This window comes from Aspergillus stella-maris (assembly GCF_047715825.1).
Source record: "Aspergillus stella-maris strain CBS 113639 unplaced genomic scaffold BDV14scaffold_55, whole genome shotgun sequence".
Taxonomy (NCBI): domain Eukaryota; kingdom Fungi; phylum Ascomycota; class Eurotiomycetes; order Eurotiales; family Aspergillaceae; genus Aspergillus; species Aspergillus stella-maris.
The window spans coordinates 1-24,222 of record NW_027396849.1 but is presented as its reverse complement, the minus strand read 5'-3'; the positions used below and the strand labels follow the sequence as shown (position 1 = coordinate 24,222).

The 24,222-nt window shown below is 51.7% G+C and overlaps 11 protein-coding genes across 11 annotated transcripts; 4 read left to right on the top strand and 7 right to left on the bottom strand.

Annotated features, from left to right (window-relative positions):
• Positions 1 to 1,089: 1,089 nt before the first annotated feature.
• BDV14DRAFT_203076 (uncharacterized protein) lies at positions 1,090 to 1,866 on the bottom strand (the record flags this gene model as incomplete). The annotated part of the gene is made up of 1 exon (XM_073774202.1): positions 1,090 to 1,866. The coding sequence occupies one exon, from the start codon at positions 1,864 to 1,866 to the stop codon at positions 1,090 to 1,092; it is 777 nt and encodes a 258-aa protein (XP_073625057.1).
• Positions 1,867 to 2,166: 300 nt separating this feature from the next.
• BDV14DRAFT_203075 (uncharacterized protein) lies at positions 2,167 to 2,972 on the bottom strand (the record flags this gene model as incomplete). Its single annotated transcript, XM_073774201.1, has 2 exons — positions 2,167 to 2,734; positions 2,782 to 2,972. The coding sequence occupies 2 exons, from the start codon at positions 2,970 to 2,972 to the stop codon at positions 2,167 to 2,169; spliced, it is 759 nt and encodes a 252-aa protein (XP_073625056.1).
• A 927-nt stretch (positions 2,973 to 3,899) lies between these two features.
• Positions 3,900 to 4,370, bottom strand: BDV14DRAFT_203074 (uncharacterized protein; the record flags this gene model as incomplete). The annotated part of the gene is made up of 1 exon (XM_073774200.1): positions 3,900 to 4,370. The coding sequence occupies one exon, from the start codon at positions 4,368 to 4,370 to the stop codon at positions 3,900 to 3,902; it is 471 nt and encodes a 156-aa protein (XP_073625055.1).
• Positions 4,371 to 4,617: 247 nt separating this feature from the next.
• On the bottom strand, positions 4,618 to 5,955 carry BDV14DRAFT_203073 (uncharacterized protein; the record flags this gene model as incomplete). The annotated part of the gene is made up of 3 exons (XM_073774199.1): positions 4,618 to 5,076; positions 5,241 to 5,492; positions 5,554 to 5,955. The coding sequence occupies 3 exons, from the start codon at positions 5,953 to 5,955 to the stop codon at positions 4,618 to 4,620; spliced, it is 1,113 nt and encodes a 370-aa protein (XP_073625054.1).
• A 1,435-nt stretch (positions 5,956 to 7,390) lies between these two features.
• Positions 7,391 to 8,384, top strand: BDV14DRAFT_111217 (uncharacterized protein). The gene has a single exon (XM_073765686.1). The coding sequence runs from the start codon at positions 7,473 to 7,475 to the stop codon at positions 8,301 to 8,303; it is 831 nt and encodes a 276-aa protein (XP_073625053.1). The 5' UTR covers positions 7,391 to 7,472; the 3' UTR covers positions 8,304 to 8,384.
• Positions 8,385 to 9,117: 733 nt separating this feature from the next.
• BDV14DRAFT_111202 (lysophospholipase family protein) lies at positions 9,118 to 11,447 on the top strand. Its single transcript, XM_073765685.1, has 3 exons — positions 9,118 to 9,416; positions 9,476 to 10,130; positions 10,182 to 11,447. The coding sequence occupies exons 1-3, from the start codon at positions 9,371 to 9,373 to the stop codon at positions 11,383 to 11,385; spliced, it is 1,905 nt and encodes a 634-aa protein (XP_073625052.1). The 5' UTR covers positions 9,118 to 9,370; the 3' UTR covers positions 11,386 to 11,447.
• Positions 11,448 to 12,063: 616 nt separating this feature from the next.
• BDV14DRAFT_191770 (uncharacterized protein) lies at positions 12,064 to 16,317 on the top strand (the record flags this gene model as incomplete). The annotated part of the gene is made up of 2 exons (XM_073771534.1): positions 12,064 to 15,773; positions 15,822 to 16,317. The coding sequence occupies 2 exons, from the start codon at positions 12,064 to 12,066 to the stop codon at positions 16,315 to 16,317; spliced, it is 4,206 nt and encodes a 1,401-aa protein (XP_073625051.1).
• A 229-nt stretch (positions 16,318 to 16,546) lies between these two features.
• BDV14DRAFT_111183 (3-deoxy-7-phosphoheptulonate synthase class II) lies at positions 16,547 to 18,537 on the top strand. Its single transcript, XM_073765684.1, has 2 exons — positions 16,547 to 16,868; positions 16,928 to 18,537. The coding sequence occupies exons 1-2, from the start codon at positions 16,823 to 16,825 to the stop codon at positions 18,445 to 18,447; spliced, it is 1,566 nt and encodes a 521-aa protein (XP_073625050.1). The 5' UTR covers positions 16,547 to 16,822; the 3' UTR covers positions 18,448 to 18,537.
• Positions 18,538 to 18,633: 96 nt separating this feature from the next.
• On the bottom strand, positions 18,634 to 19,956 carry BDV14DRAFT_203068 (uncharacterized protein; the record flags this gene model as incomplete). Its single annotated transcript, XM_073774198.1, has 5 exons — positions 18,634 to 19,022; positions 19,080 to 19,551; positions 19,606 to 19,710; positions 19,764 to 19,829; positions 19,876 to 19,956. The coding sequence occupies 5 exons, from the start codon at positions 19,954 to 19,956 to the stop codon at positions 18,634 to 18,636; spliced, it is 1,113 nt and encodes a 370-aa protein (XP_073625049.1).
• Positions 19,957 to 20,784: 828 nt separating this feature from the next.
• Positions 20,785 to 22,744, bottom strand: BDV14DRAFT_111152 (phosphatase PAP2 family protein). Its single transcript, XM_073765683.1, has 4 exons — positions 22,525 to 22,744; positions 22,430 to 22,456; positions 21,877 to 22,379; positions 20,785 to 21,820 (listed from the first exon to the last, which is right to left on the bottom strand). Exons 1-4 carry the CDS (start codon positions 22,587 to 22,589, stop codon positions 21,108 to 21,110), a joined length of 1,308 nt encoding a protein of 435 aa, XP_073625048.1. The 5' UTR covers positions 22,590 to 22,744; the 3' UTR covers positions 20,785 to 21,107.
• A 669-nt stretch (positions 22,745 to 23,413) lies between these two features.
• BDV14DRAFT_178959 (ubiquitin 3 binding protein But2 C-terminal domain-containing protein) lies at positions 23,414 to 24,222 on the bottom strand. Its single transcript, XM_073769665.1, has one exon. The coding sequence runs from the start codon at positions 24,208 to 24,210 to the stop codon at positions 23,620 to 23,622; it is 591 nt and encodes a 196-aa protein (XP_073625047.1). The 5' UTR covers positions 24,211 to 24,222; the 3' UTR covers positions 23,414 to 23,619.

The window sequence follows — 24,222 nt, the reverse complement described above, 5'->3', positions numbered from 1 at the left end:
ATTTACACTCTTGCGGTGTCAGCGAGATCAGTCTAGATTTGATCGTCGTCTTGTTTTTTAGTGTTGGGAATGAACAACGTGTTTTCTTGAAGATCATTCGGATCTTGCCCTGGAAAAGCACGGTGTACCTTTGCCGCTCTATGCGGCATCCGCTACCTCAATCCCACGTCTGTCTTTGATTTTTTTTTTCCCAGAGTCACGAGTTCAAGAGACGCTCGATGGACTATGCAGCTTCTTAGTGGCAAACAATTACTTCTATCTCCGTAGGTCAGAAACATCTTCCTTTTAACTCGGACTTCACCATACCCTTTCCCTCTCAGGACCCCAAACGAGGGCTCGTCCTCCCACAATTCTCATCGCCCCCAATGTCAACAGTGCCGGCTCCAGCAGGAAAATTTGAATCTACCTACTCTGTCCATTTCCATCTCACGCAGCGGCTTCTAGCCTAAGACCTCGCTGCCTGCTCGCTGTAGCTTTATATCAGATCAAGACCTTAAATGCCTTGCACATATATTTCAAGAACAGCGCAACCCATGCCTTGCTTCGTACAAAGCGGAGCAATATACTCAGCTACCTGAGCCTCTAGGTGGGTATGCAAGCACCACCGCCTTTGCCGCTAACAATAGACCAAATCATACCATCAGAAATGGCAAGAACGTTCAATTACCTAATTACATAAGGAGAGGGTCGCTCCTTCCTTCCTTCCCTACCTTGCTTCTTCCCCGAATCGTAATTGTGGAAGGAGCGAGCCTAGATTCAGGGTCGTATTTTCCTTGTCTTGCTCATACCTGCTCATGTCAGTATTGAGGAAGGAGCGATGGGCGTTATGATGTTATAGGAAGGCACGGCTACCTTGTTGGACACGACCAAAACCACGGTGCAGCCGGAAAGCCCTTTGACACCAATGGTTTGGATAGACCTCTCGTTGCTGAACTTGTAGAACTAGCTGCTGAATTTGCCCTTTTCGTTAAGTACAAGCCATCCATTGTGCCCCCCCAAGGACTTGGCTATAGACTGGAATCTGTCTGTTCTTTGTTTCTCGGTCCAACTGAGTATATCGGGAAGGACTCCTTTGCTATCAGAGTCCGCTCATTCAATCAAGTCAGCCCGCTTCTTGCCGCCGTCGTTGGTCTTGACGGGCCCCGGGGGATCTGTCTTGATGGGCGGGAGGATGTTCTTGATGGATGGGACGACATTGTAATACCCACTCTCGGTTGGCCCGGACAGCTCGCTCACGGTCTTGGTTGGAATGGCTGGACACTCGTATTTACTCACGACCGCCCAATCTCTGCGCTTGTCGCCAAAAGGGCATCTGTCTTCCTTGCATGTTTCCGGCGAGCACAGCTTCTTGCGATTGTCGTCGTTCTTGCTGTGGCCCCATCGATCGCAGTCATCATCCTCATCCTTTGACGAGTCACGACGCCGATTCGCACGCCAGGCTCCAGTGAGGTCAGTGGTGAAGTCAACATCAAACTCATGCTTATAATCGGTAAACAACCGGAAGCGACCGACTTTGCGGTATTTCCTGAATGACGTTCTTTCCACATGATTGAATGGTGTGGCCTCCATTACAACGCGGCCAGTCTCTCCGTGCTCTGCTTCGTCTTCTCCGGGCACGCGAAACATGTACTTGTGCATTAGAGTTCTCTGATTCTCTCCTATAGTAAAGCCATCAGGGTAGAGAGTCTGCTCAATGAGAAATGCCAGCCATTGTGCTTTCTCATAGAACAAAATTGGATGGCCTGGGTTTGCCTGGAAATAAGGTGAAATCATGACAATTTTCGGAGAGCGTGTACAGTGCAGTACGCCGGGGTCTTCGTCGGTCCCAACCAAGCCCTTGATACCCTCAGTTGTCCACACCACCATTTATGAGGGCCTTCATCTTTTCCTGGAACATGTCATCGGGCGTTTCCTCCAATCGCGGCCAAGTACCATCCGGACCAAACCAGACATAGTTTGGGAATTGGTATATGTGGGAATTCCAAACACACCCCTTAAGGTCCTTAACTCCAAACCTACTGACCAGTTTTCTCTCATCGTACCATGGGTAGAGCCTGCTACTCAGATCAATGGGGCTTGTATGAAGCCACCCTGCTCTTCCGACATGAGTTCCCGACGATAATCTTGCGGCCACATTCTCTGTCCTTGTTCTTAATTGTTCATCTGTCATATCGGCTGGATTTTTGAGACTACCTGCTGGTGAGGAATTGGGTCGTGTTCTTCCATGTCGGATCGCTTTTGAGAGCCAGCGCGAGTTATCAGCTTTGTCCAGCCTTTCTCAGGAGGCAACTTTGTCACGTTAACCGTTGGAATCGCTGAGCACGCGATCTTCTCCATCTCAATCCAGTCTGAATCATCGCCTTTGACAGAGCATGTACCACCCTTGCACGATTCGGGGGAGCAAGGCGGCGGCTGTTCGTACTCATCAGGACAGTCCAGAGGCTCTCGGGCTTTTTCATCACGTTGGACAATTTCGCCGTTCCTATTGTGCCAACCGTCTTTATGCCAGAAGCGAAAATCCCCCCTCCACCCAGGGCTCACCCGTCCCCGCCGTAAACCCACGAAAAGTCGTCGAGTTCGCGTAACCCCCGTTTCGTCGGGTCCCCTGCGCTGTATCTTGTACTGGAAAGGCGTAACGTCCAATAAAATCTTGCCCTCGATTAATGTAGCAGTTTGGGCACGCCGTTCATCCACTTTGTACGCATGTATTCTCGGGTAGAATCCAGCTGGTTTTCTGGTTGGGTAAAGGAGATCGTTGAACTGATCTGCCAGCCACTTCACCTTGTCGAGGTATCAAAGAGTGCCTTCTTCACCATCTTTATGGGCGTGGCCACAAAGATTCTTGGTAACCTGGAGTGATGCAAGGGACCAGATTGCTGGTCTGTCCCCATAAGCGGCGCAAGAGACTCGTTTTCATCCGCAAAAACATTGTCTCTCCATGCATTAAAGGTACTGTCCTTAAAGGATTCCATATCTGTCTCCCCATTTGCATCTTTAGAAATAGAATCTTCCCAAATGTGGCCAAACCATGCACCTTCATTTGAAAGGATCATAATCACAGTACATCCTATAAGCCCTTTGGTTCCCAGGTGTCTTATCTCGGTCTCTGGCAGAGGGTACCAGCGGCTGCTGATACCCGATTGCTCCTCTCCGAATTGCAGCCATTGACTTTCTCGGAAATTATCCGCCTCGTGTAATGCCTTGATCCTCCTATGGAACAATATCCTCTGCCTCGATCTGACCGACTTGGCCAGGCCGGTCCCCTAAGGGCATTAATGGCTGCCTCATAGGAAGGGCACGCTTCGTCAACTTGGATTCCGTTAGCAGTTTTATATTTTCCATTCCTTCAACTCCTTCTTTCATCTGTTTGGGTTCCTTATCCGTGTGAACAGTTTCCAAACCATGAGCAGTTGAGACGCTCGCCGCCGCCCCAGTCGCCACTTATTCCTTTCTGTGAAATGGAGCATTCGCTACCATCGCGGCAGTTTCGGTACGAGCACAGAGTCTTCTGTGCAGGACAATCCTTGAGCAACTGCTCCTCTCGTGCCTGATGCTCAGCAGCTGGAACAGTCTGCACGTCACCACCAGGTAAACTCATGTCATGCCAGCCGTATTGAATAGCAAAGGGAAAGTCCATCCGCCACGTGGGTTCCATCCCCAGTCGCCATTTGCCAATTTACCGTCTTTGTCTTACCCACCGGCCATTGTCATTTTCTCGGTCCCGAAATTCTTGCGACTGGATTGGAGTAACCTCGAGGAAAAAACGGCCCTCTCGTCCTCTTGGAGCGTTCGAGGCCTCTGGCCTGATCGGCACCTTGTATTGCATTCTCTTAGGCCTGTATGCTTCACTTGGGTATCCGTTTGGATAAAGAGCCGTGCCAAATGCATCGGCCAGCCAGTTAACCCGGTCTAAATATTTGAAAGACCCGTTCACTCCCCCTTGGGTGGGCGAGATCACAATGACCAGCGGCCTTCTTGAGTGATGTAGGGGCCCGGGAGCCGCGTCTGTTCCAATTCGTGTGGTGAAAGACTCGACCCTCATTACCAAGGATGGTCCCCTGAAAGGCATCAAAGGTGCTAGCTTGAAAAACCCCCATATCCGTCAAACCCTGGACATCGCCGAAGATGGGGTCTTCCCACATGTGACCGACCCAGACCCCTGAGTATGAGAGAATCAAGACTACAGTGCATCCTGTAAGCCCCTTAACTCCTATGCGCGCAATCCTCTGTTCAGGCATGTCCCACCATCGGATACTGATACCTGAGGTTTGCCCGCCCATTTGAAGCCAGAAGCTCTCTCGGCGAATGTTGTTCAATTTGTCATTGTACAGATACTTCAGATGGTCTTGTATCTCCCTCGTTCTACCCATTGGCATGTCCTCCAACGGTCTGGGTACAACAGGGGATCGCGGCGGACCACCAGGTCGCGGCGGGGCTCGCGTTACAAGCTCGGCTTTTTCTTGCTGCTACATCTGCAGCTTCCACAGTTCCTGCGTCTTCATTCATCACAATCTTCAGGAAGTCGTCTCCTTGAACCACCTCAACGTTTACAGCCACCGAACAATTGAGCGTCCCGAGTTCATCCCAGTCGCCGCTTATTCCTTTCGGGGAAAAGAATCATTCTTTGTCATTGCCGCAATTCTGGTACGAGCACAGACTGTTTGGCGTCGGGGTTGGAGTGACGGTGGTAGTACTATCGGTAACAGTGCAGCCAGTCGTTGTGACCGTGTTGGACGGGGTACAATTCGTTGTTTGAACCACGGAATTGCCCTTTGAACTCGTCGTTGATACACAGCGGACTGTCACAATATGCGCCGTTGATGAGGAACAAGAATCCTTGGTGGTAGTCGTGGGCTCATCCTCAGTATCGTCAGGTGGGTTGTTAGGGGGAGCGTCAATAGGAGGGACCGGAGGGACACCAGGGATAGGGATAGGAATGGGGACAATAGGAACGATACTGACGTCGTCGTCATCATCGTCAGATTTGTCGCTTTGGGGGGGTGGGAGAACAGTAGAAGTAATAGAAGGCGAAGTAGTGCTTGTTCCGCTGCTAGACGTAGGGCTGACGAGTGACTGCTAGACGGTTGGCTAGTAGGTTGGCCCTTGGGAGTATTTTGACTGCTAGACGTTTGGCTTGTTGGGTGGCCATTAAAAGTGCTATGGCTGCTAGACGGATGGCTGATAGGGTGCCCCTTGCCTTTGTTGTGACTGCTAGACGTATGGCTGCTAGAAGATCTCACGCATGTGTCGTGACCCCCCGTGCCCCCCGTGCCCCCCGTGCCCGTGTTGTGACTGGCGGAAGGACTCAGGGACGTGCCGTTATTGGGGAACGGAGTAGGGCTTTCAGAGCGACGAGCAACTTTTATAGTCGAGCGGGTCCTGGTTGAGCTTGGAACGGTAGATCCATAGCGCGCCGTATGAGGAGACGATGGGCGAGAAGACGTTTTCTTCGGAGTCTGCGTAGGCGCTGAGACATCCTCCTTTGGCGAAGTCTCAGAGAATTCAGTGTCCGAGTAACCAGAGTCGAGTCAGAGACATCATATTAGGGTCGACAGCAACAAAGACCAAACCGGAAGGCGCAGAGCTAGGGCTGAAAGTGACCACGCTCGTTGAAGTCTCGATAACAGCAGAACGAGAAGTCACAGGGCGACCATCGGCTCGGACAGAAGTAATAGGGACCCAAAAAGTCGAGAGGACGAGCAAGTCATAGAACAGCGCGTCGACTGAAGTGATGTTCTCCGGGGTAAAGGTAACGGTGCTCATGGGAGTCTCGACAACAGCGGAGGACGAAGTCGCGATTCTGCCATCTGCCCTGACATGCGTGACAGGAACTTGAGAGGTTAGAAGGACGGGAGTAGTAGCGTAGTAGTGAGGAGTTGTGTTCGGATCGATGTTTTCGTGTTCAATATCTCCCACTGTCTGGGCAGCAACAAACAGCAACTTGGTGCCCCTCATGGTGGCACAGAATCGAAAATTGCGGACAGTTGGATGAGAAATGAAGAAGGCAACAGTACTCTGAATTAATAGTAAAGGAAAGAGGATGAGGATGGAGAGGGAAAGAAGTTCTCCTGGCCGGGGGAGCTGGGTCTATATATCTTTCTTATCGAAGACCAGCTACAGAAGAGATTGGGAAGCTGGATGGTGATTACCAATATGGTGACGATTTAAGGTGACTGAAAGTAAATGATTACTTCAATATGTGATGCAATTGGGGATATTTTCAGATGAATGTAATCAAAGACTACCTTTGCTCCAGGTTTCTCCTCAACAGGTCGTTCTAGAAACTGGAAAGAGAACTCACAAGCCAAACATGTTACCAGATCAATAACTCGTTTGATCAGGTTCTTGACCTGGATTAGGTCCAGAGCAAGATTGGAATCAGTGAATATGGGACATGAATATGAATGGAAGAATATGTAAATGGCCTCAATGACATTCCAATAGTCAATAGCCAATAATCATTGTCTCTCTTAGGGCCTAGAACAGATCCATGGACCTCAATCTATATTCATCATCTGGGTCTTGTCACTTTGGCCAGTACTCCGCAAATCACACTGGACGGTATACACATAGGACCTACGCTAGGATCTAGTCACTACACCTCACCATGAGACTTTCCCAAAGTTATCTTGACACAATTCTTCTTCCCACATCAAATCACTGTTGAGTAATAACCTCCTGAATTCTTGTAGTGAAAGGGTGGACAGGAATTGGAGTGTACTTGAATCCCAATGCCGGTTTTCCAGAACAGTGACTAACGTATAATCAAAGTCGAATAACATCTTCAGTTCTCTTATGAAGAAGGTGATGCATGTTGCTGGTTTACTTTCGAGGGTCAAGTCACTTTACAATGACCTCGCCCAATAGGTTAGATCATCATATGGTCAGATGGTCAGACTTGCAGTGAAGCAGACGGGATAGGGAGTCCGTAACAGTTGTGGGTCAGGAGAGTTGTTCTTGCCTAGAAATCTATGAAGTTGTTACATGAGCAGAAGAAACAACTTGAAAGTCTACATTCCAGACTCAATAGTGATTAGAAGCTCCAAGAGTAGGGCCACTTAGTTTCTCTGTTACTGAGAGGTTGTCGCATGGAGGCTAGGTGGTTGCACCGGGTTGGCCCATCGGTGCACAATATATATAATGACACACTATCGTACAAGTCACCGTGCAAGAAGAATCAATTGGGAGATGAACCAGCCTCCAGATGATAGATTATCCTGCGTAGTTGGAAAGTCAATCTATGGAGTATGTTAATCTTCGAATAGGGTCTTGATGTTTGAAGGGTACTAGGCCCTAAAGCCTCAGCCTCTATAGCTGTTGCAGATCAATGGATCATATGAGGCTGATTGTTGCCTGGTGGGGGCCAAGCGGCTGGAACCTGTCAACAATCAACAAATATATATCGTTCAGCTTGAGGGCTAGTACATTCCAAATCCTCAATATAACTCTCTACGCGAGGAAATCAAAAGAAAATGCCTCAAAAGAACCCCGACTTTCTTCCTCCCCAAGCCCCCGCCAACGCCCAATGCCGGGTAATCGACTTTGCAACCACCGACCCTCCGCTCCCCGAATTCAAGCGGTACCTGGCAGCCGTCATCGACAATGCCCTTACAGAGTCAGAATGCAAAGAGCTGCTACGTCTAGCCGAGACCAGCGCCCCAGATAAAACGTGGGAGCGCGCCCTCATCAACATGGGCAACGGCAAAGAAGCCCTCTCCACAGACACGCGCAACTGCGGCCGAATTATCTTCGATAGTCCCGAGATCACTAACAAACTTCAAAACCGACTGATGCCCTTCCTGCGCGAGCTAGGGATTGATCGGATTGAGAATCAACCGCTTATGACGGGGTTGCAAGGTCGCAACAAGACGTACCGATTCACACGCCTCAACGAGCGCCTGCGGTTCCTCAAGTATGTGGGGGGCGAGTATTTCCGGCCTCATTGGGATGGGAAGTATGTGACGCCCGATCGGAAAGAGAGGTCATGGTTTACGATTCATCTCTATTTGAATGGGGAGGGCGAGCAGGATGTCAAGGATTTGCAACGCGCCATTGATGAGCTGGAGAGGACTGGGGAGTATACAGGAAATCCTGATCTGGAGGGGGGCTTACTGGGGGGTGCGACGTCCTTCTTACCCCGGATGTCGGACAAGGAGAGACATGTAAAGGTTTTCCCGAAGACTGGTTCGGTGCTTGTTTTCCAGCAGTACGATTTGATGCATAGTGGGGATTCGGTGTTTCGCGGGACCAAGTATACCCTTCGCACGGATGTGATGTATGAGGAGGTTGATAATGATAAGTAAACTGGTTATTCAGAGCACAATCTATACTACGGTATTCTTATTTCAGTCCAGTAGACCACTACCACTGTACTTCGTAGGCTACAGTGTTGGGACTTAGTGGATGTGAGGTGAGATGATGCGTTGGTGCCCGTCTTACTGTCAGTTCTCCAAGGCTGAGCCTGCGCTATGTACATATGAGGTATGCAATATGATTGCTGCTATGTGGTACAGTGTCAGCAGCTGAAACCTGAATCTGCGCCGTCATCCGGACCTCGCACTTCTCCATAGCATCCATACGATAAATATATCCACTATGGGCTGAGCCTTGTTCATAAATGACATAAAGCAGCACATCTGGTCCTCCGGGCCATCCGTATCCACTCTGGCATTCTCGGTCGCTTCCTCGGCTTTGCGGCTGACTCGCGCTCCATCCTCATCACACTGCCACAACTCACAAATCTGCTGCTGGTCAAATTCTTCAATCAAATTCCGACCCACAGTCCCGCAGCTGACGGTCTGCCATGATTCAGATAAAGAATCTTGCAGCCTGGTGTTTTTGGCACTCACCGCCAGCGCATGCATTCTTGCTGTGAAAGCATAATCCTTGGATCCAAAGACAAAGCCACACCATGCATTCACAGAGATGAGCTATTCAAGGATCGGCGATCCAAAAGCTGTTTGCTGATTCGTGACAGCTGCAATCGATGACTCTGGGTGGACAATTCAACAGGACAACGCTGCCCAGGCACCCACTTTGCGAGCCGGTCAGCCACACGCTTACTGCAATGTCCGGCCCTCTTCTTAGCGGAAGTCCCGGCACCACCTGCGCTGTGATATCATGGACCCCCAATTGCGATCCGTAGTTCACCAGGTTGGCCCACTCTGCTGTGATTCCCGAGCACTTGGCGCGCTGCCCTTCCAACTTCCCAAGCATGGCTGCTCCTCATCAGGATCCATTGCTCGCCTTAAATTGGGGCTGACCTGCCTCGTGTCTCACCTGCAATCTCTCTGATCCTTTCCCAAGATATATTATTATCTTCGGACACCCCCTGGTTCCTGTCGCAAGTCGCAATTTGCAATCCAACAGGATGAAGACTACAGGAACAGCCCTCGCTTTGGCGGGATTGCTGTCTGGTAAGCCCCCCTCTGGCTGACCACGCGTATGCAACTCTAAATATTTTACTATTGTATAGGTGCGGCATCAACCCCTACCGACATCTCTACTCATGGAGCGCTCTTGCAGCGAGCGTTCCCAAACGCACCCGACGGATACACACCAGCAAACGTTACCTGCCCTTCGAACCGTCCGGAGATCCGTCTAGCGACAAGCCTGTCGAGTAACGAAACATCATGGCTCGAAACCCGTCGGGACAAGACTCAGACAGCCCTGAGAGACTTCTTCGGCCATGTCAGCGTTGGAGATTTTGACACGGTCGAATACCTCGATCGCATTGGTAGCAACTCCTCGAACTTGCCCAACATTGGTATTGCGGTCTCTGGTGGTGGATACCGTGCTTTAATGAACGGTGCCGGCGCTATCAAAGCTTTTGACAGCCGCACGGACAACTCAACAAGTGAGGGCCAATTGGGTGGTCTGTTGCAGTCTGCGACATACTTGGCAGGTCTTAGCGGTGGTGGCTGGCTTGTGGGCTCCATCTACATTAACAACTTCACCACTATCGACGCGCTGCAGTCCGACGATATTTGGCAATTCCAGAACTCGATCTTTGAAGGCCCCGACGAGGGCGGTATCCAGATCCTGGACTCGGCTAGCTACTACCGAGAAATTTACGACGACGTAGAGTCCAAGAATGATGCCGGATACGAGACCTCCATTACTGATTACTGGTATGTTCTCCGAAGTCGTTCCTCCTGGTGATAGGTACTAATACTTTGCAGGGGCCGCGCTCTCTCTTACCAGCTTGTTAACGCTCCCAATGGAGGTCAGAGCTACACCTGGTCGTCCATTGCTTTGGGCCAGAATTTCCGCGATGCCGACATGCCAATGCCCATCCTTGTCGCGGACGGCCGTTTCCCTGGTGAACTCGTGATTAGCAGTAATGCGACTGTTTATGAGTTCAACCCTTGGGAGTTTGGTAGCTTTGATCCTACTGTATTCGGGTTTGCGCCATTGGAGTACCTGGGTTCTACCTTCGACAACGGTACAGTTTCTGAGAATGGAACTTGCGTTCGTGGCTACGACAACGCTGCGTTTATCATGGGCACTTCGTCCAGTCTGTTCAACCAGTTCTTCCTTCAACTGGACGACACTGGTCTTCCCGACTTCTTGACCAACGTCATCGGCGATGTTCTGCAGGAGATTGGCGAGGACGACAACGATATTGCCGTGTACTCGCCCAACCCCTTCTACGGCTGGCTGCCAGAGTACACTGCCTACGCTGAAGAGGAGAACCTCGATGTTGTCGACGGTGGTGAGGATCTCCAGAACATCCCTCTGCACCCCTTGATCCAGCCCAACCGCCACGTCGATGTCATCTTCGCCGTCGACTCCTCCGCCGATACCGAGGTGAACTGGCCCAACGGAACTGCCCTCGTCGCCACCTACGAGCGTAGCTTGAACAGCACTGGTATCGGTAACGGTACCGAGTTCCCGGCTGTCCCAGATCAAAACACCTTTGTCAACATGGGCCTCAACTCCCGCCCGACCTTCTTTGGCTGCAACAGCACCAACACCACCGCTCCTCTGGTTGTCTATATCCCCAACAACCCCTTCAGCTACTACTCCAACTTCTCAACCTTCACTCCCTCTTACTCCCTTGATGAGCGTGATGGCGCCATCCAGAACGGCTACGACGTCGCGACGATGGGCAACAGCACTACGGATAGCGACTGGTCTGCCTGTGTTGGATGCGCTATCCTCAGCCGCTCCTTCGACCGCACTGGCGAGCAGATCCCCGAGATTTGCAACACCTGCTTTGACCGATATTGCTGGGATGGAACCACCAACACTACTGCGCCAGGAAGCTATTACCCTACTACTGTCCTGGACACCGATGAGAACTCTGCGCCAAGCATCCTGCCTTCAGGCGGTGTTTTGACGAGCGTGATCATGGCCAGTGTCGCGCTTATCACGATGGTATAGATGATCTAAGACATTTTATGTTTTGTATATAAGTATCTACACGATTTATGCGAATGACGATTTTGGTTACTTGCATTAGCAATTTATACCTATCTTGTCCGTAGAAAGGGGTCGTTAGCGTAGCGTAGGGGTCCAGGGGCCTTGAAGATTGTAGACATGAAACATTACCCACCCTTGCATAAAAAAGCATTGCATAAATGCAGACGTCATAAACGGGCATAACTCCCGCTGCAGAAAAAAGCTTTCTCACGTGCAAGCCACCGTTGCCATGGGCGACGTTTCACGTGACTTCCGGATTCAGCAAACCGCGACAAACAGACGCACCCACTAGCATTGACCAACCCAACGGTCGGCAGACGGGATAGACGCCTAACTCCTGCACGCCAACACGCCAACAAGACGACAGACGACATTAATTGCGGAGAAGGAATATCGACAACTTGTGCCTCCTTACGTCGACTTACACCGAACCGAAATTTCAGTTCGCACCCGACGTCAACATCCCAACCCAACCCGTCCGTATCCCGCTCCACGACGCGCCACACCACACCAGTGACCACACACACCGCACCACACCGCACGATGAGCAATTGCATATGAGCGACTAAGTTCGAAACTCACCAAACCAGTATACGCGAATTTTACATGTCCATCCAACCCACCCGCTGATTACACACAATGGCCCGAGCAGCCGTCATCCCCCAATCACCACCGAAGCGCGCCACGCGCGGTCGAAAAGCAGGGACAACAGCCAGATCAGCAGGCAAGGCAAGCGCAAAGGGGACAAAAGCCGCTGAGACGAAGAAGAGGAATGCACGGGTTGCCGTGACGCAAGATGAGGTAGAGTCGGAGGAAGACACAGATGATGAGATTGGCGTTATTGATAGTCAGAGTCGGGGACGGAAAATTACAACCACATCAAAGACGAAGTCAACGACAGGGACAGGGAGAGGAAGAAAAGCCGCTGCTTCTACACCAACGCCAGAACCAGAGGAGAGTGAGAATGGGAGTGATAATGATGAGGATGAACTTGCGGCGCCGAAGAAACGGGCGGGGAGGCCCAAGGCTACGACTGCGGCCACGAAAACAGCTTCTGCTCCGAGAGCGAGGGGGAGGCCGAAGGGGACTGCTGCGGCGAAGAGTAAGTCTGAAGATGATATCCTGAAGCAGAATACGCGACGGAATGCGCTTTCTCAGGATAGTGATGATTTTTCGTCGTCAAAACAGGAGCCGACACAGATTTTCATTACGACGGGGTCGGCTATGTTGCGGGGCCCGTCGAAGACGAAGAAGAAGGTCACGTTCCAGGAGTTGTCGGATTCAGACGAGGGAGAACTAAGCGAAGCACCGGCGCCAACTGCCCGACGAAGAAGAGGGACAATTGTCGCCAAGGATGACGATGGGATGGCCGCTAAGCCTGTTCGCAAGGGTGCCACGGGAGCAACGAGAGGTCGCAAGCCCGCGGCCGCGAAGAAGGGCGGTGCTAAGCCTCTCTCGCCGAAGAAGGACAGACAGATTGCAAAGGCAATCTCGGCATACGCAAGCTCTGACGGCGAGGACGACGAGTTGAACGGCGAAAAGGACGCCATCAAGCTTGTCATTCACTCACCACAGAAGCGCAGCTCGGGCATCTCCGGACTCGGCTCGCCCGTCCGAAGAATCAGTTTCACACCGAACAAGTCAAAGGCATTCGACGAAAATGGCGAACCGAATCTCCCACCTGCAAAGGCGTTCGACTTTGGCGATTCCCAGTTCATGGCCAGTCCAGCCCGCCGCCCTGCTCCTCCTGCCTCGTCACCTTTCCACTTTACATTAAAAGAGACACCCAAGCGTGGACTCGCTTTCCAGGATAGCACGAGGTTGACTAGGCCAGAGGCCACCCCTACGCAAGCCTCTCCTCTCAGGACATCGCCCAAGAAAGCAAACATATCGACCCCCAAGCCGGGGGGTCTCTTTGGCCACAGTACCGACGGGTTCACGCAGCCAAACTTCACACCAGGGCAGAACTCGCCTCTAAAAACATCTCCTAGGAAGGGTCTTTTTGGGACCTCTTTCTCATATTCTCAACAACAGCCGGCTCAACAGAACTTGACCCCTTTCAAGTCAAGTTTACTGCTTAGCCCGGCGAAGAAGGTCACTACGCCGTTTAAGAGCTCGTTGACGCGCCCGCCGTCGTCACTGACTCAAGAGGCTCGAGCAGAGGTAGACGAGGAAGAGGATGATGATGAGACAGTGTCGATGTTTGACCCGTCCCCATCTCGGGAACAGGACTTTGAAGGCGCGACACACTTCGAGGTTGAGGAAGAGGAGGAGGGCGAAGAAGAAGAAGCTAGATTGACGCCTGAGGGTAGCCCTACTGTACAGGAGCCTGAGTACTCAGAAGACGAGGAAGAGGCACCTCAATCTGATCATGATGAGCATTATGATGAAGAGGTCGACCAAGATGAAGACGTCGATCAGGGCACAGTTTCGGAAGATGAGGTATCTCCCGTGAAAAGACCTGCATTTGTTGAAGACGTGGAGCTTTCAGACCAGGACGTTGAGGACATGGTGGAAGAGGCCGAAGCGGAACTCGAGGAGGCCGGCATAGAGGATCCATTTGTCGATCAAGAGAACGACTACGATAGCCCAGTCCCTCACCGTACGCATCAAGTGAGTTCTAGCCCGGATAAACTTCAGGAAAACATCTACGAAGATGAGCCCGAGGCCGCAGAAGTTGGAGAAGACGAGTCAGATATGGAGGGTGACGAAGAGCAAGAGGCATCACCGCCTCGGTACAGCTTTGCCTCTGGACTCGATGATATCTTCGAGGAGAGCTCACCTGCTCACGTCACTGAAGTCCAGAATGATGCTATGGATGACGCGGATGAGAAGGAGGAGGCTCCTGTGTCTGATGAGGAAGATCCATTTGACATGCTATCGCCGGAGCGCGAGGCCAATAAGGAGCCAACCGTTGTCAATGAGCCTGCTTCAGCTCCTTCTCTTCCTGATCGTCCTATTCAACCATATGAAATCGAGGAAGTCGAGGATACTCCATTCGTGAACTTCCTCCTGACACACTGGGCACCGACTCTGGAATGCGTCGAGTGTGAACCTGAGACAACCCCCGCGGTCTTCGCAGAGCGCAGGTCACCGGTTCTCAGCACACCCGAAGATGAGGGGGTCGAAGCGCAGAGCAGTCCCTTCATTCCCAACGACGCTGCAGATGCTACTCCAATGGCCAGTGTAGAGCCCCGACGGGCGTCCGCCGCGCACAGAGGCCCACGCTTCACGATGCTCGCTGAGCAATTCAGCCAGTGGAAGCCGAGCAGTCCCGAGAAGCCTGAAGCTCAACGTCCCCGTCGCCGAGGTGTTTTCTCCCTTGGAAGACCCAGTGATGTCCCGAGCGCTGCCTCTCGCGCCCCTCGCACTGACATCTTTGCGAATGCACCGACCTTTTCGGCTGGACCCAAGGCTCGTCAGGAAATTCCTGTCGCCCAGCCGCTTGATGTTTACGAGGATGAGGAAGACGAGGAACAAGAAAAAGACCCTCTGGCAGACATGGAGTCAAGTCCTGAACGGGCCTCAAGCAGCCCTGAACGAGGTTCAAGGAGTCCCATGGCCGAGATCATGGACGACGAAGCTGATGAAGCTCTTGAAGCTTTTGAGATTGATGAGGACGAGGGCCCACAAGAGGAGCAGGGTGAAGGCGAGCTTTATCCCACCCTCGAAGCTGAGGAGAAAGAAAATGATGTGGTTTTGCCTCCTACCACTCCTGCCAAGAATCCTTCTCTTCCCAGACAAACATTCCACACTGTCTCAAAGGTTCCTCTGAAGCCTGAAGGCGAGATCTCACCAATAAAGATTAGCAGGAAACGTGGGCGATCTCTTTCCATCACTTCCCCTGTGCGCTCTTCTCCCCGGCTTCGTGAATTTGCTCTACCTCCGAAAGAGCCGGAGTCACCTCCTCGGAAGTCGCCCAGGCTCTCACTTGCAGCTAGCCGCAGATCTGTTTCAAGAGAGCCTCCTCGTAGATCTGTCAGTGCTCAACCGCAACGTGCGCGGTCAGCCTCGCGCTCAGTCAGCCCGTCGAAAACACCTCGTAAGCAAGTTGCCGCTTATGGAAACCACCTACGTGGCGCAGTCGTATTTGTGGATGTTCACACTACCGAAGGCGAAGACGCGAGTGGAATCTTCATTGAGCTGCTGCAATCAATGGGCGCAAGGTGCATCAGGAACTGGTCGTGGAACCCGCGACTGAGCGTCTCACCTGAAGAGAGTGAAGGTTCGGTGAATGGCAAGGTTGGCATCACCCATGTTGTATTCAAGGATGGCGGTGTTCGGACATTGGAGAAGGTCAGACAAGCGGGCGGTCTCGTCAAGTGTGTTGGTGTTGGCTGGGTTCTTGAGTAAGTTTTCTTCTCCATTGACAAAGTAAATTGATCTAACGTCACCAGCTGCGAGCGTGAAGGCAAATGGGTCGACGAGGCACAGTACGCCGTCGACAGCTCCATCATCCCTCGCGGCGGTGCCAAACGCCGCAAGAGCATGGAGCCCCGTGCTCTGAGCAACGTCAACGGAACCCTAGTCAAGAGCATCACCGGAACGCCCACAGCCCGCCGACCATCTGCCTATGACCACAGGAGTACAACCCCCGATGACCAGACCACACCGATAGGCCGTGCTGAACCAGACTACAAATTCTGGCAAACCCCCAAGACACCGGCTTTCAATCTCAACAGCATCGGCATGTCCCCCGCAACACCGTTCTACCTGAACCAGCGCTCGAAGCTCGTGCAGCAGACTTGTCCCCCGAAACAAACGCGACAGGGACTCTTTGGAAAGACGACGGCAGAGGAAGCGCCGTCGAGAGAATTGAAGGCGAAGTTGGAGGCTGCGAGACGAAAGAGTCTTGCGTTTAAGCCTGCTATTGGGAGTCCTCTTGTTGAATGATTGGCGTTGACTTGTTGATCTTGGTTTTGTATTGCATTGGGCGGTTTTGCTATATCATACCCTTTTGCAGGTTTGCAGGAGTAGGATGGATTGGTTGATTTGGTTTCATAGTGATTTTGAAACAGGAATAATATACTTTATTCATCACAGACCCTTGCATTGACTGACACACTGAAATACCCACACTGGTCACGTGGGACCCTTATCCCGCGAATAAGCGCACTGGAGACTCGAAATTGCTTTGCTTCTTTGGTGATTCATCTCTGCCTTTGAGCTTATATTCTGGTCTTTTTACCTTTGACTCATTCACCATTCAATTGTCCCTTAATCTTTCTCTAGCTGGCTATTTAAGACTGGGCACTGTCGCTGAGACTTGACAACCGAGAATTAGACCCTGAACAGCACTGACTGAGCACTGAGCACTGAGCACTTCCGAGTTCCACTCGACGATCCCCGTTCTACGTACTCTACTCAAGTCAAGCGCGCGACCCATTCGACTCTCACAATGGCAACAAACACAACCAGCGAGTCCGAATCCTGGACTCCAACCTGTACATCCCCTCCCCTCCCTTTTCCCATCTCATATCAAACCAACTAACGCCCACCCCAGCCTGGTCCACTAAACCAATAACCCAATCCGTCATATATCCCGACTCAACATCCACCCAGCTCAGCACCTCCCTATCCAAACTCCAAAACCTCCCGCCCCTAGTAACAACCCACGAAATCGCCGCTCTCAAAAAGAGCCTCAAGAATGTCGCTCTCGGAAACGCATTCGTCCTGCAGGGCGGCGACTGCGCCGAGCTCTTCGACTACTGCAACCAGGACATGATCGAGGCGAAAGTTAAGCTCCTGTTGCAGATGAGTCTTGTTCTGATCTGGGGCGCAAATATGCCTGTTGTGCGCGTTGCCAGGATTGCGGGGCAGTTTGCTAAGTATGTTATGTCTCCTGTGCCTACGTCTACTTCTACAGACACGTCTGCATCTATGTCTTCTAGGATGTTCCATGCTGATGAAACTGAAAATATCAGGCCTCGCTCAAGCCCCATGGAGACAACCAACGGCATAACAATGCCTAGCTTCCGAGGCGACAATATTAATTCTTTCGCTGCGACGCCTGAAGCGCGGCAGCCCGATCCGTCGCGGTTGGTATCTGCGTATTTTCATTCTGCTGCGACGTTGAACTACTTGCGTGCTTCTCTTTCCTCGGGATTAGCGGACTTGCATAGCCCGCTTGATTGGGGACTTGGACACGTCATTACGCCTTCTATCAAGGAGAAATATGAACGTATTGTGAATAGAGTCAAGGATGCACTGCGCTTCATGCAGACTGTCGGCATCGATACAGATCGGGGTGTTGAGACTGTTGATGTTTATACCAGTCACGAGGGGTTACTTTTGGAGTACGAGACTGCGCTTACGAGACTATTGAAGGACCCAGTTCCTGCAGCGCAATCAGCCACAGCACCATCATTCGCACCAGCAATAACAGGATCGACCCCCGCGCCCCCCGCAAAATCCTACTACGCAACATCCAGCCACTTCCTCTGGATCGGCGACCGCACGCGGCAACTAAGCGGCGCACACGTCGAATTCTTCCGCGGCATCGCCAATCCCATAGGAATAAAAATCGGTCCGTCAATGGCTCCCACAGACCTAGTCCAACTCCTCGAAACCGTGAATCCCTCGCGGGAAATCGGCAAAGTCACGCTCATCTCGCGGTACGGCGCGTCAAACATCCACGCGCATTTACCGGGTCATATCCGCGCCGTTAAAGAATCCGGCCATATACCCGTCTGGCAATGCGACCCTATGCACGGAAACACGCGGAGTACAGAAAACGGGATCAAAACGCGGCGATTCGAGGATATTCTCTCTGAACTTAGGTCTGCGCTGGAGATTCATCGCGCGGAGGGGAGTTTTCTGGGGGGGATGCATTTGGAACTTACGGGGGAGGCGGTGACCGAGTGTGTTGGGGGTGCCGGGGGGTTGACGGAGGAGGGGCTGAGTGAGCGGTATGAGACGTTTTGTGATCCGAGGCTTAATGAGAAGCAGGCGCTTGAGTTGGCGTTTTTGGTTGCGGGGTTTTATAGGGAGATGGAGGGGGGTGAGGAGGTTAATTCTATTTGAGGGGAGGGTTGAGTGAGGTGCGGGAATGGTGTAAAAAGTTTTGTTGGTTAGCTTGTTAAGATATCGGGTTGCTGTTAGGGGTATCTAGGTACATAGTACTTATTATATACAATGAAGTATACTTTCAATATCAAGGATAGTTCTTGATTCGTAGATGCGGATCAGTACCTTGGCTCCGCCCTGACATCAACTCTTGACACCCCCAAGCCCTCCAGTCCCAGCACCATATATACCCCTACCGCTACTTCCCCCAGAGTCACCAGCAAGTCCCTCCTGACTCTCCGGTCTTGACAGCATAGAAGCCCTCCACTCGTGGAAGCTCGTATGGACCTCCGAGATCTTGAGGATGCCGTCGCCTCGTTTCCGTCTTTGGCTCCGGTTTAGCCCTAGTTCGTAGACGGTTTCTGTGTGCGGGCGCGAAGAAGCGTAGTGGAGACGGGTTGGCTTGCGTTGGAGATTAGAATTGGATAGTGCCGGTGCCTTGAATGGGATGGAGCGGATGGACGGCAGAGAGATGGTTATCATGGCGATGTTAAGTTCGAGAATGGTGCAAAGGAACGGAATAGCAGAGGTATCTAGAATAGCAGAGTAAGTCAGCAAACAGACAGCAGCGTGCTTGCAAGGAAGCGTACAGGTCTCGTCATCCATCCCTCCCATATAAACCAGTGCTCCAATCCGTCCACCTGCGGCGATACAGGCCAAGAGTCCCAGTCCGAAAACAAGCAAAAGCTGAAGCCGTCCTTTGAGAGGCAAATGCAGCTTGTAGGTTTCAAGTATTGGGAGGACAATCAGAACGGCATCAGTGGCGAACATGAGCACAGCCTGATACTTGTACATTCCAAACCTCGTGTCCGATGAGGAGCAGCTGGGCGTCTCGAGCTGAATATCACCAGCTCTATCGGTATCCCAAAAGGAACGGACAGGGTCGCACTGAAACGCGAGAACAAAGGCTCCAGATACGGTGAAGAGAACGAGAGATGCAATCATAGCGCGGCCGATGATGATGGTGTTATGCAGAGGAAAGAAACGTATTATCGAGACTATAATGCTGACTTTGACCACGGCGCTTGTGATGAGAGTGTATATAAGTGAGGCATAGTACATCTTCTCGCGATAGATCCAGTGGTTCGCTGTGCGAATGATGGTCTAGGCAGGTACCTTTAGCCATACTGCCATGTCCTTTGCGAGGACATCTTCATTGTGAACACCGAGCCCATAGTAGGTGGAAGCAAATGCAAGGGCTGAGTTGCCATTGATCATGACCTGAAAGCATCAGACATCGTCTATGGAGTACCTATTGAGTCGGGACCGCATACCAGTGCCACCAAAATCAAGAAGTCTTCCAGCCCGAGAGACTTGACCGCGGAGCGTCTCGCATACAGCTGTAGCATTTAGCAAGTCACGTAGATTGCCAACAGGCGTACTCACAGCAAGACAGCAGATTAAGTCGCAAAGAATAGTCAGGGTCAGAGAGACCCCTCTAACGGCCTTGGCCATGTCAACCCCCATACTGCTGAAAGATGATGAAGGAAGAGACAAAGTCCAGACAAATGTCCAGATATAGTAGACATGCTCAACCCCGCCTGTATGAAAGCCAGACTTATGCAGGAGATAAACCCTCCTAAGAACGCCATTGTAGTGCGGGGAAAGGGGGAGCAGCTGTTCTAGAGCCACCCCGGTGCCTGGTTGATTCGTCGTGCCCTAAGCGAGCTCAACAGCAGCGGCCGATATAACCTATTCTATACCCCAGGATCCGCAGCCTGTTCGGGAGAGCTATGTCGCACCATGGTGAAAGTAGATAAGGGGCCGTATTATGCGCCAGTCGTAACTTCACGATTTCCGCAGGATTCGCTCAGTTAGCTCAATTACAGTTCGTTAGACTCGACGCGGGTGATGGTCTGGATAGGTGACTCGTCTCCGACACGAATGAGTACCTGAGAGCCTAAAGACTAATAGTTTATGAAGTGAAGGAGTCTGATGTCTCTTCCCCCGGGAAATGGAATTGATTTCATAAGATGACACAATCCCACCCCTGTCATGAGCTTCTCGCTTGCTAGACCTCGACTCAATCGCGGTATCTTTCACGCGCCGAGGATGAGCCGAGCACGTTCCCCAAGTATACATTGTTCACATTCCCGAGGGTTATAAGCACTCGTCTCGTGATGATGATGAAGAAGAATGGAGGTGTGAGGAGGAAAATCGATGATTGCGGCTCACGAGTGTTCCTGAAAATCGCTCCTTCCCATTCCGAGAACCGAGCACTAGATGGTGGCGCCTTCCTCCCGTGTTTTTCGGCTGAGATAATGACCTCATCCTCTCTGTCTACTCGAAACTAGGTGAGTATTGGTGGCATGGTCAGTAACTATATATAGGTCACCAGACATTTAGAAATATTTCAGATGAAGCCATGATATCAATGCTAACAATGGTATAGTACAAGAAACATATGTAACCAGTTTTCACATCCACATCCAAATCAATTTCAATTTCCAAGATAGCATCAACCCATCAAGAAACTCATCTCGCAAAGCTATGTAGTCATTTTGCCAAAAGTCTCCACCAAAATTGAGATAAATCTTTCCATCCAGAAAACAAGCTAAGTCGTCACTCGTAGCAGGAATATATCAAACAGATAGAATCCTCACATCATCGCACTAGAATCAGATGTCGTGACCTCGTACCGCAGGAGCAGGAGACCGAGTAGGCTCCGGGTAAATAGGCGCCGCGCCCATTCCAGCGCCTAGACCATCCGGCTGCGCCTGCATCTGCGAGTGGTACGCCATACCAGGCTCATACGTCGGCAACTGCTGCCCACCAAGACCAGGGTTATGCGTTCGGGCATACCCGCCCTGCATCTCGTACCCGCTCGTGACATCCTCCTCACTGGACGACGAATAGCCCCCATCATGCGGCTGGCGAGAGTAAACGCTCGGCGCAAAGGGATTGCCCGTCGGGTATGTATCAGGGTGCGGGAGTCGTCCTGGTCTCTCAGTTGATGCATCAGGTTCATTCATCCGCTCTTCCTCGGGGTTGCGTAGTGCGTCGGTGCTGTCGGTCTTCCCGTAGACGCCTGGGTATGAGGGGTCCGTACCCCAGGAACGGATCGGGTAGGCGCGTCCTTTCTTCCAGGGTTCGGCGAGGGAGGGGAAGTACTGGCGGTAGGATATCATGGCGCAGAGAGTGCCGAGGAGGGAGCCGGTAATGACGTCGAATGGGTGGTGTCGTGCGTCAATGATTCGGGATACGGCAATGAGGGTTGCGCCGAGAGAGGGGAACATAACGATGAACATCTTCCACACTTCGCCTTTGTTGTCCATGATGTGTAGCTTGCCGCCAATCCAGAGGGAGAGGTAAAGGAGACCTGCGAAGGAAGCTAGAGGTTCGCGATTAGCATCTCAGTTCCAAGCAACTTGTCAACGGTTCTCTTACAGCTGCTGTGCCCCGAAGGCCATGACCGGAACCCATCCTTCAACAGATGCGGATCTCCAGTACAAATTTCAATAGTCACCAAACCATACGGCACACCATCCGCGCTTCCATCACGCGGCTTACACCGATCAATGATATCCGGGCGCGGCTTTCCGCACGCATTTTTCAGTGCCTGCGTAACGACAAAACAGAGCGCCTGGGAGAGAATAAGACCCAAGAACCCACAGTTCAACTCCCAAAGTCTATCCTTGAACCGATACGGCCCCGTAAACCTCCTCTTCCCCGATACCTTAACCGGCTTCTTGTGCGAGAAAAGCCCATCGATAAACAGCGTCCAGATAGCGATTATAACGAGCGGTCCACCGCCTGAACATGCGACGGCTGCGAAAATCGATATGCGTTCGGGATCGGCCATGGGATATTGGAGGGAGATGTTATTTAGGGAGAATCGCTGATGGTTTGGTTCGATTTTGTCGAGGATCCAGAATCCGATGACGAGGGCGCTGAGGCATGTTAGTGAGGGTAGCTATTGAAATGGTTCGATGGTACGGACATGAGAATGACATAGTCGAGGATATACCTGCGCCAACACAAAACAATTGTTAGCAAATATTGAAGCAACAAACACGAGGCATAAATCCAACTCACGAGATCACCACTCGCGGCCTCAGTCGGCGCTTCGAAAAGGGCAGCTTGTCGGGTATTCGGTCCATCAGCGTCTAGCGTAGCCCGCGCGGCGCCACTCTTCAAGGATCGTAAGCTAGAATTTAGCGATGGATAGATAGCGCGGTCGCGGTCGCACTTCAGGAAACTGTGCACGTGTGGATGGTCCGAGGGAGCAAGGGGAGCGAAGAGGCCGTTAATTAATGAACGGAAGAATAATAAGCAGCGTAAGAAAGAGATTATGGCAGGAAAATCAATCAGGGGCACACAAGAAATAGCGAAAAAGGAAGCATCTTGGCCTTCGAGTCCGGGGCCCAATCCACAGCGGTGGATGGAGCCTGGTCTTGCCTATAAATACGCATGATTGTCGGGCGATTGATCCCCAGACTGACGCGCCAAGTTAGAGAACTGACTCCGCCAAGAGCCCAAGCCCGTTTCAGCTCTGCGATCTGCTCAGGGTCGCGTCTATCGTCATCCGCTCAGCCACCACCATCGCCTCGTCTTGCTAGTTGTAGTCTTTGTGCTCAAGATGAGATTGTATGTGGCTTTTGGCTTGGGGTTGCACAGAAAACAAACGTATTCCTTGCTTCGCATTGTCAATGTTGAAGTTTTGACGGATTCCGCGGGCTATTCAATTATGCTGCCTGGTAATCTAGGCAGACGCAATTGAGAGCTGCGGTCCAGGCCAGCCTCAGCGAGGCGCATGTTTTGCGAGTTGCGACGGAAGATCTACACTAAGTGCGAAGTACGCTGTGCGCGAGTTTGAGCCTTTGCCAATACTACTCTGGTCTTACTCTGTGTGAAACAGTAGCAATTACAATTCGAGCTCAGTTCAGTATCCAAATGGTTTAATTAAACAGTAGAAGAAGTAAATGCCAGTCAAGGTCATTATAAAATGTTTAACTAATTAATCTGGATCAAAGATATCAAAGGAGATGTGAAAGTGAAAAAAGAGTGTTGTACAAATTTCATATGTTGGGGCCGTTAGGGGATCATGTTCATCACAACTTTTCAATCATTCCTTGTGTCTTCCGTAGGCAGACAAAGGCAAGCCGTCTCATTCTCATGTCATTGTCTTGTTTAGCAGACGGTGATGTAGAGGCCGAGAGGAGAGGGGTTGTAGTCCTCGAAGAAGTCAAGCTCGGTGCTGCCAGCGTTGCTCATCTCGACACCAATGGCGCTACCAGCAGGGCACTCGAAGCTGCTGATGGTGTAGGAGTTGCCGGGAGAGACGGTGAAGTCACCGAATTTCTGGCTAACGGCAGGGGCGTTGCTGTAGGAGGTCGACATCTCAGCGGGAGACTCGAGGGCAGCGAAGGAAACCTGGCCGTCTCCGCTGAAAGAGTAGGAAGAGGTCTCGAGGTCCTCCTTCTTGGGGAAGAGGAAGACAAGGCTACAGGTCTTGCCAGCATCCGACTGAGGGATGTCGAAGTTGAAGATGGTGGAGACAGTGGAGGTAACTGTACCGTTGAACGAGGAACCGGGGGCATTGTCGGGGGAGGAAGAGTCAACGGGGATGATCAAGTGAGGGTACTCGTAGTTGCCAGAAAGATCGGTAGGGCAGCTTCCAGAAGGAGTAGGGGTTTGACCGCCGCCGGAAGGACCAGTAGGGGTCTGGGATTCACCACCGCCAGCAGGGCCAGTAGGGGTTTCACCACCACCAGCGGGCATAGTAGGGGTCTC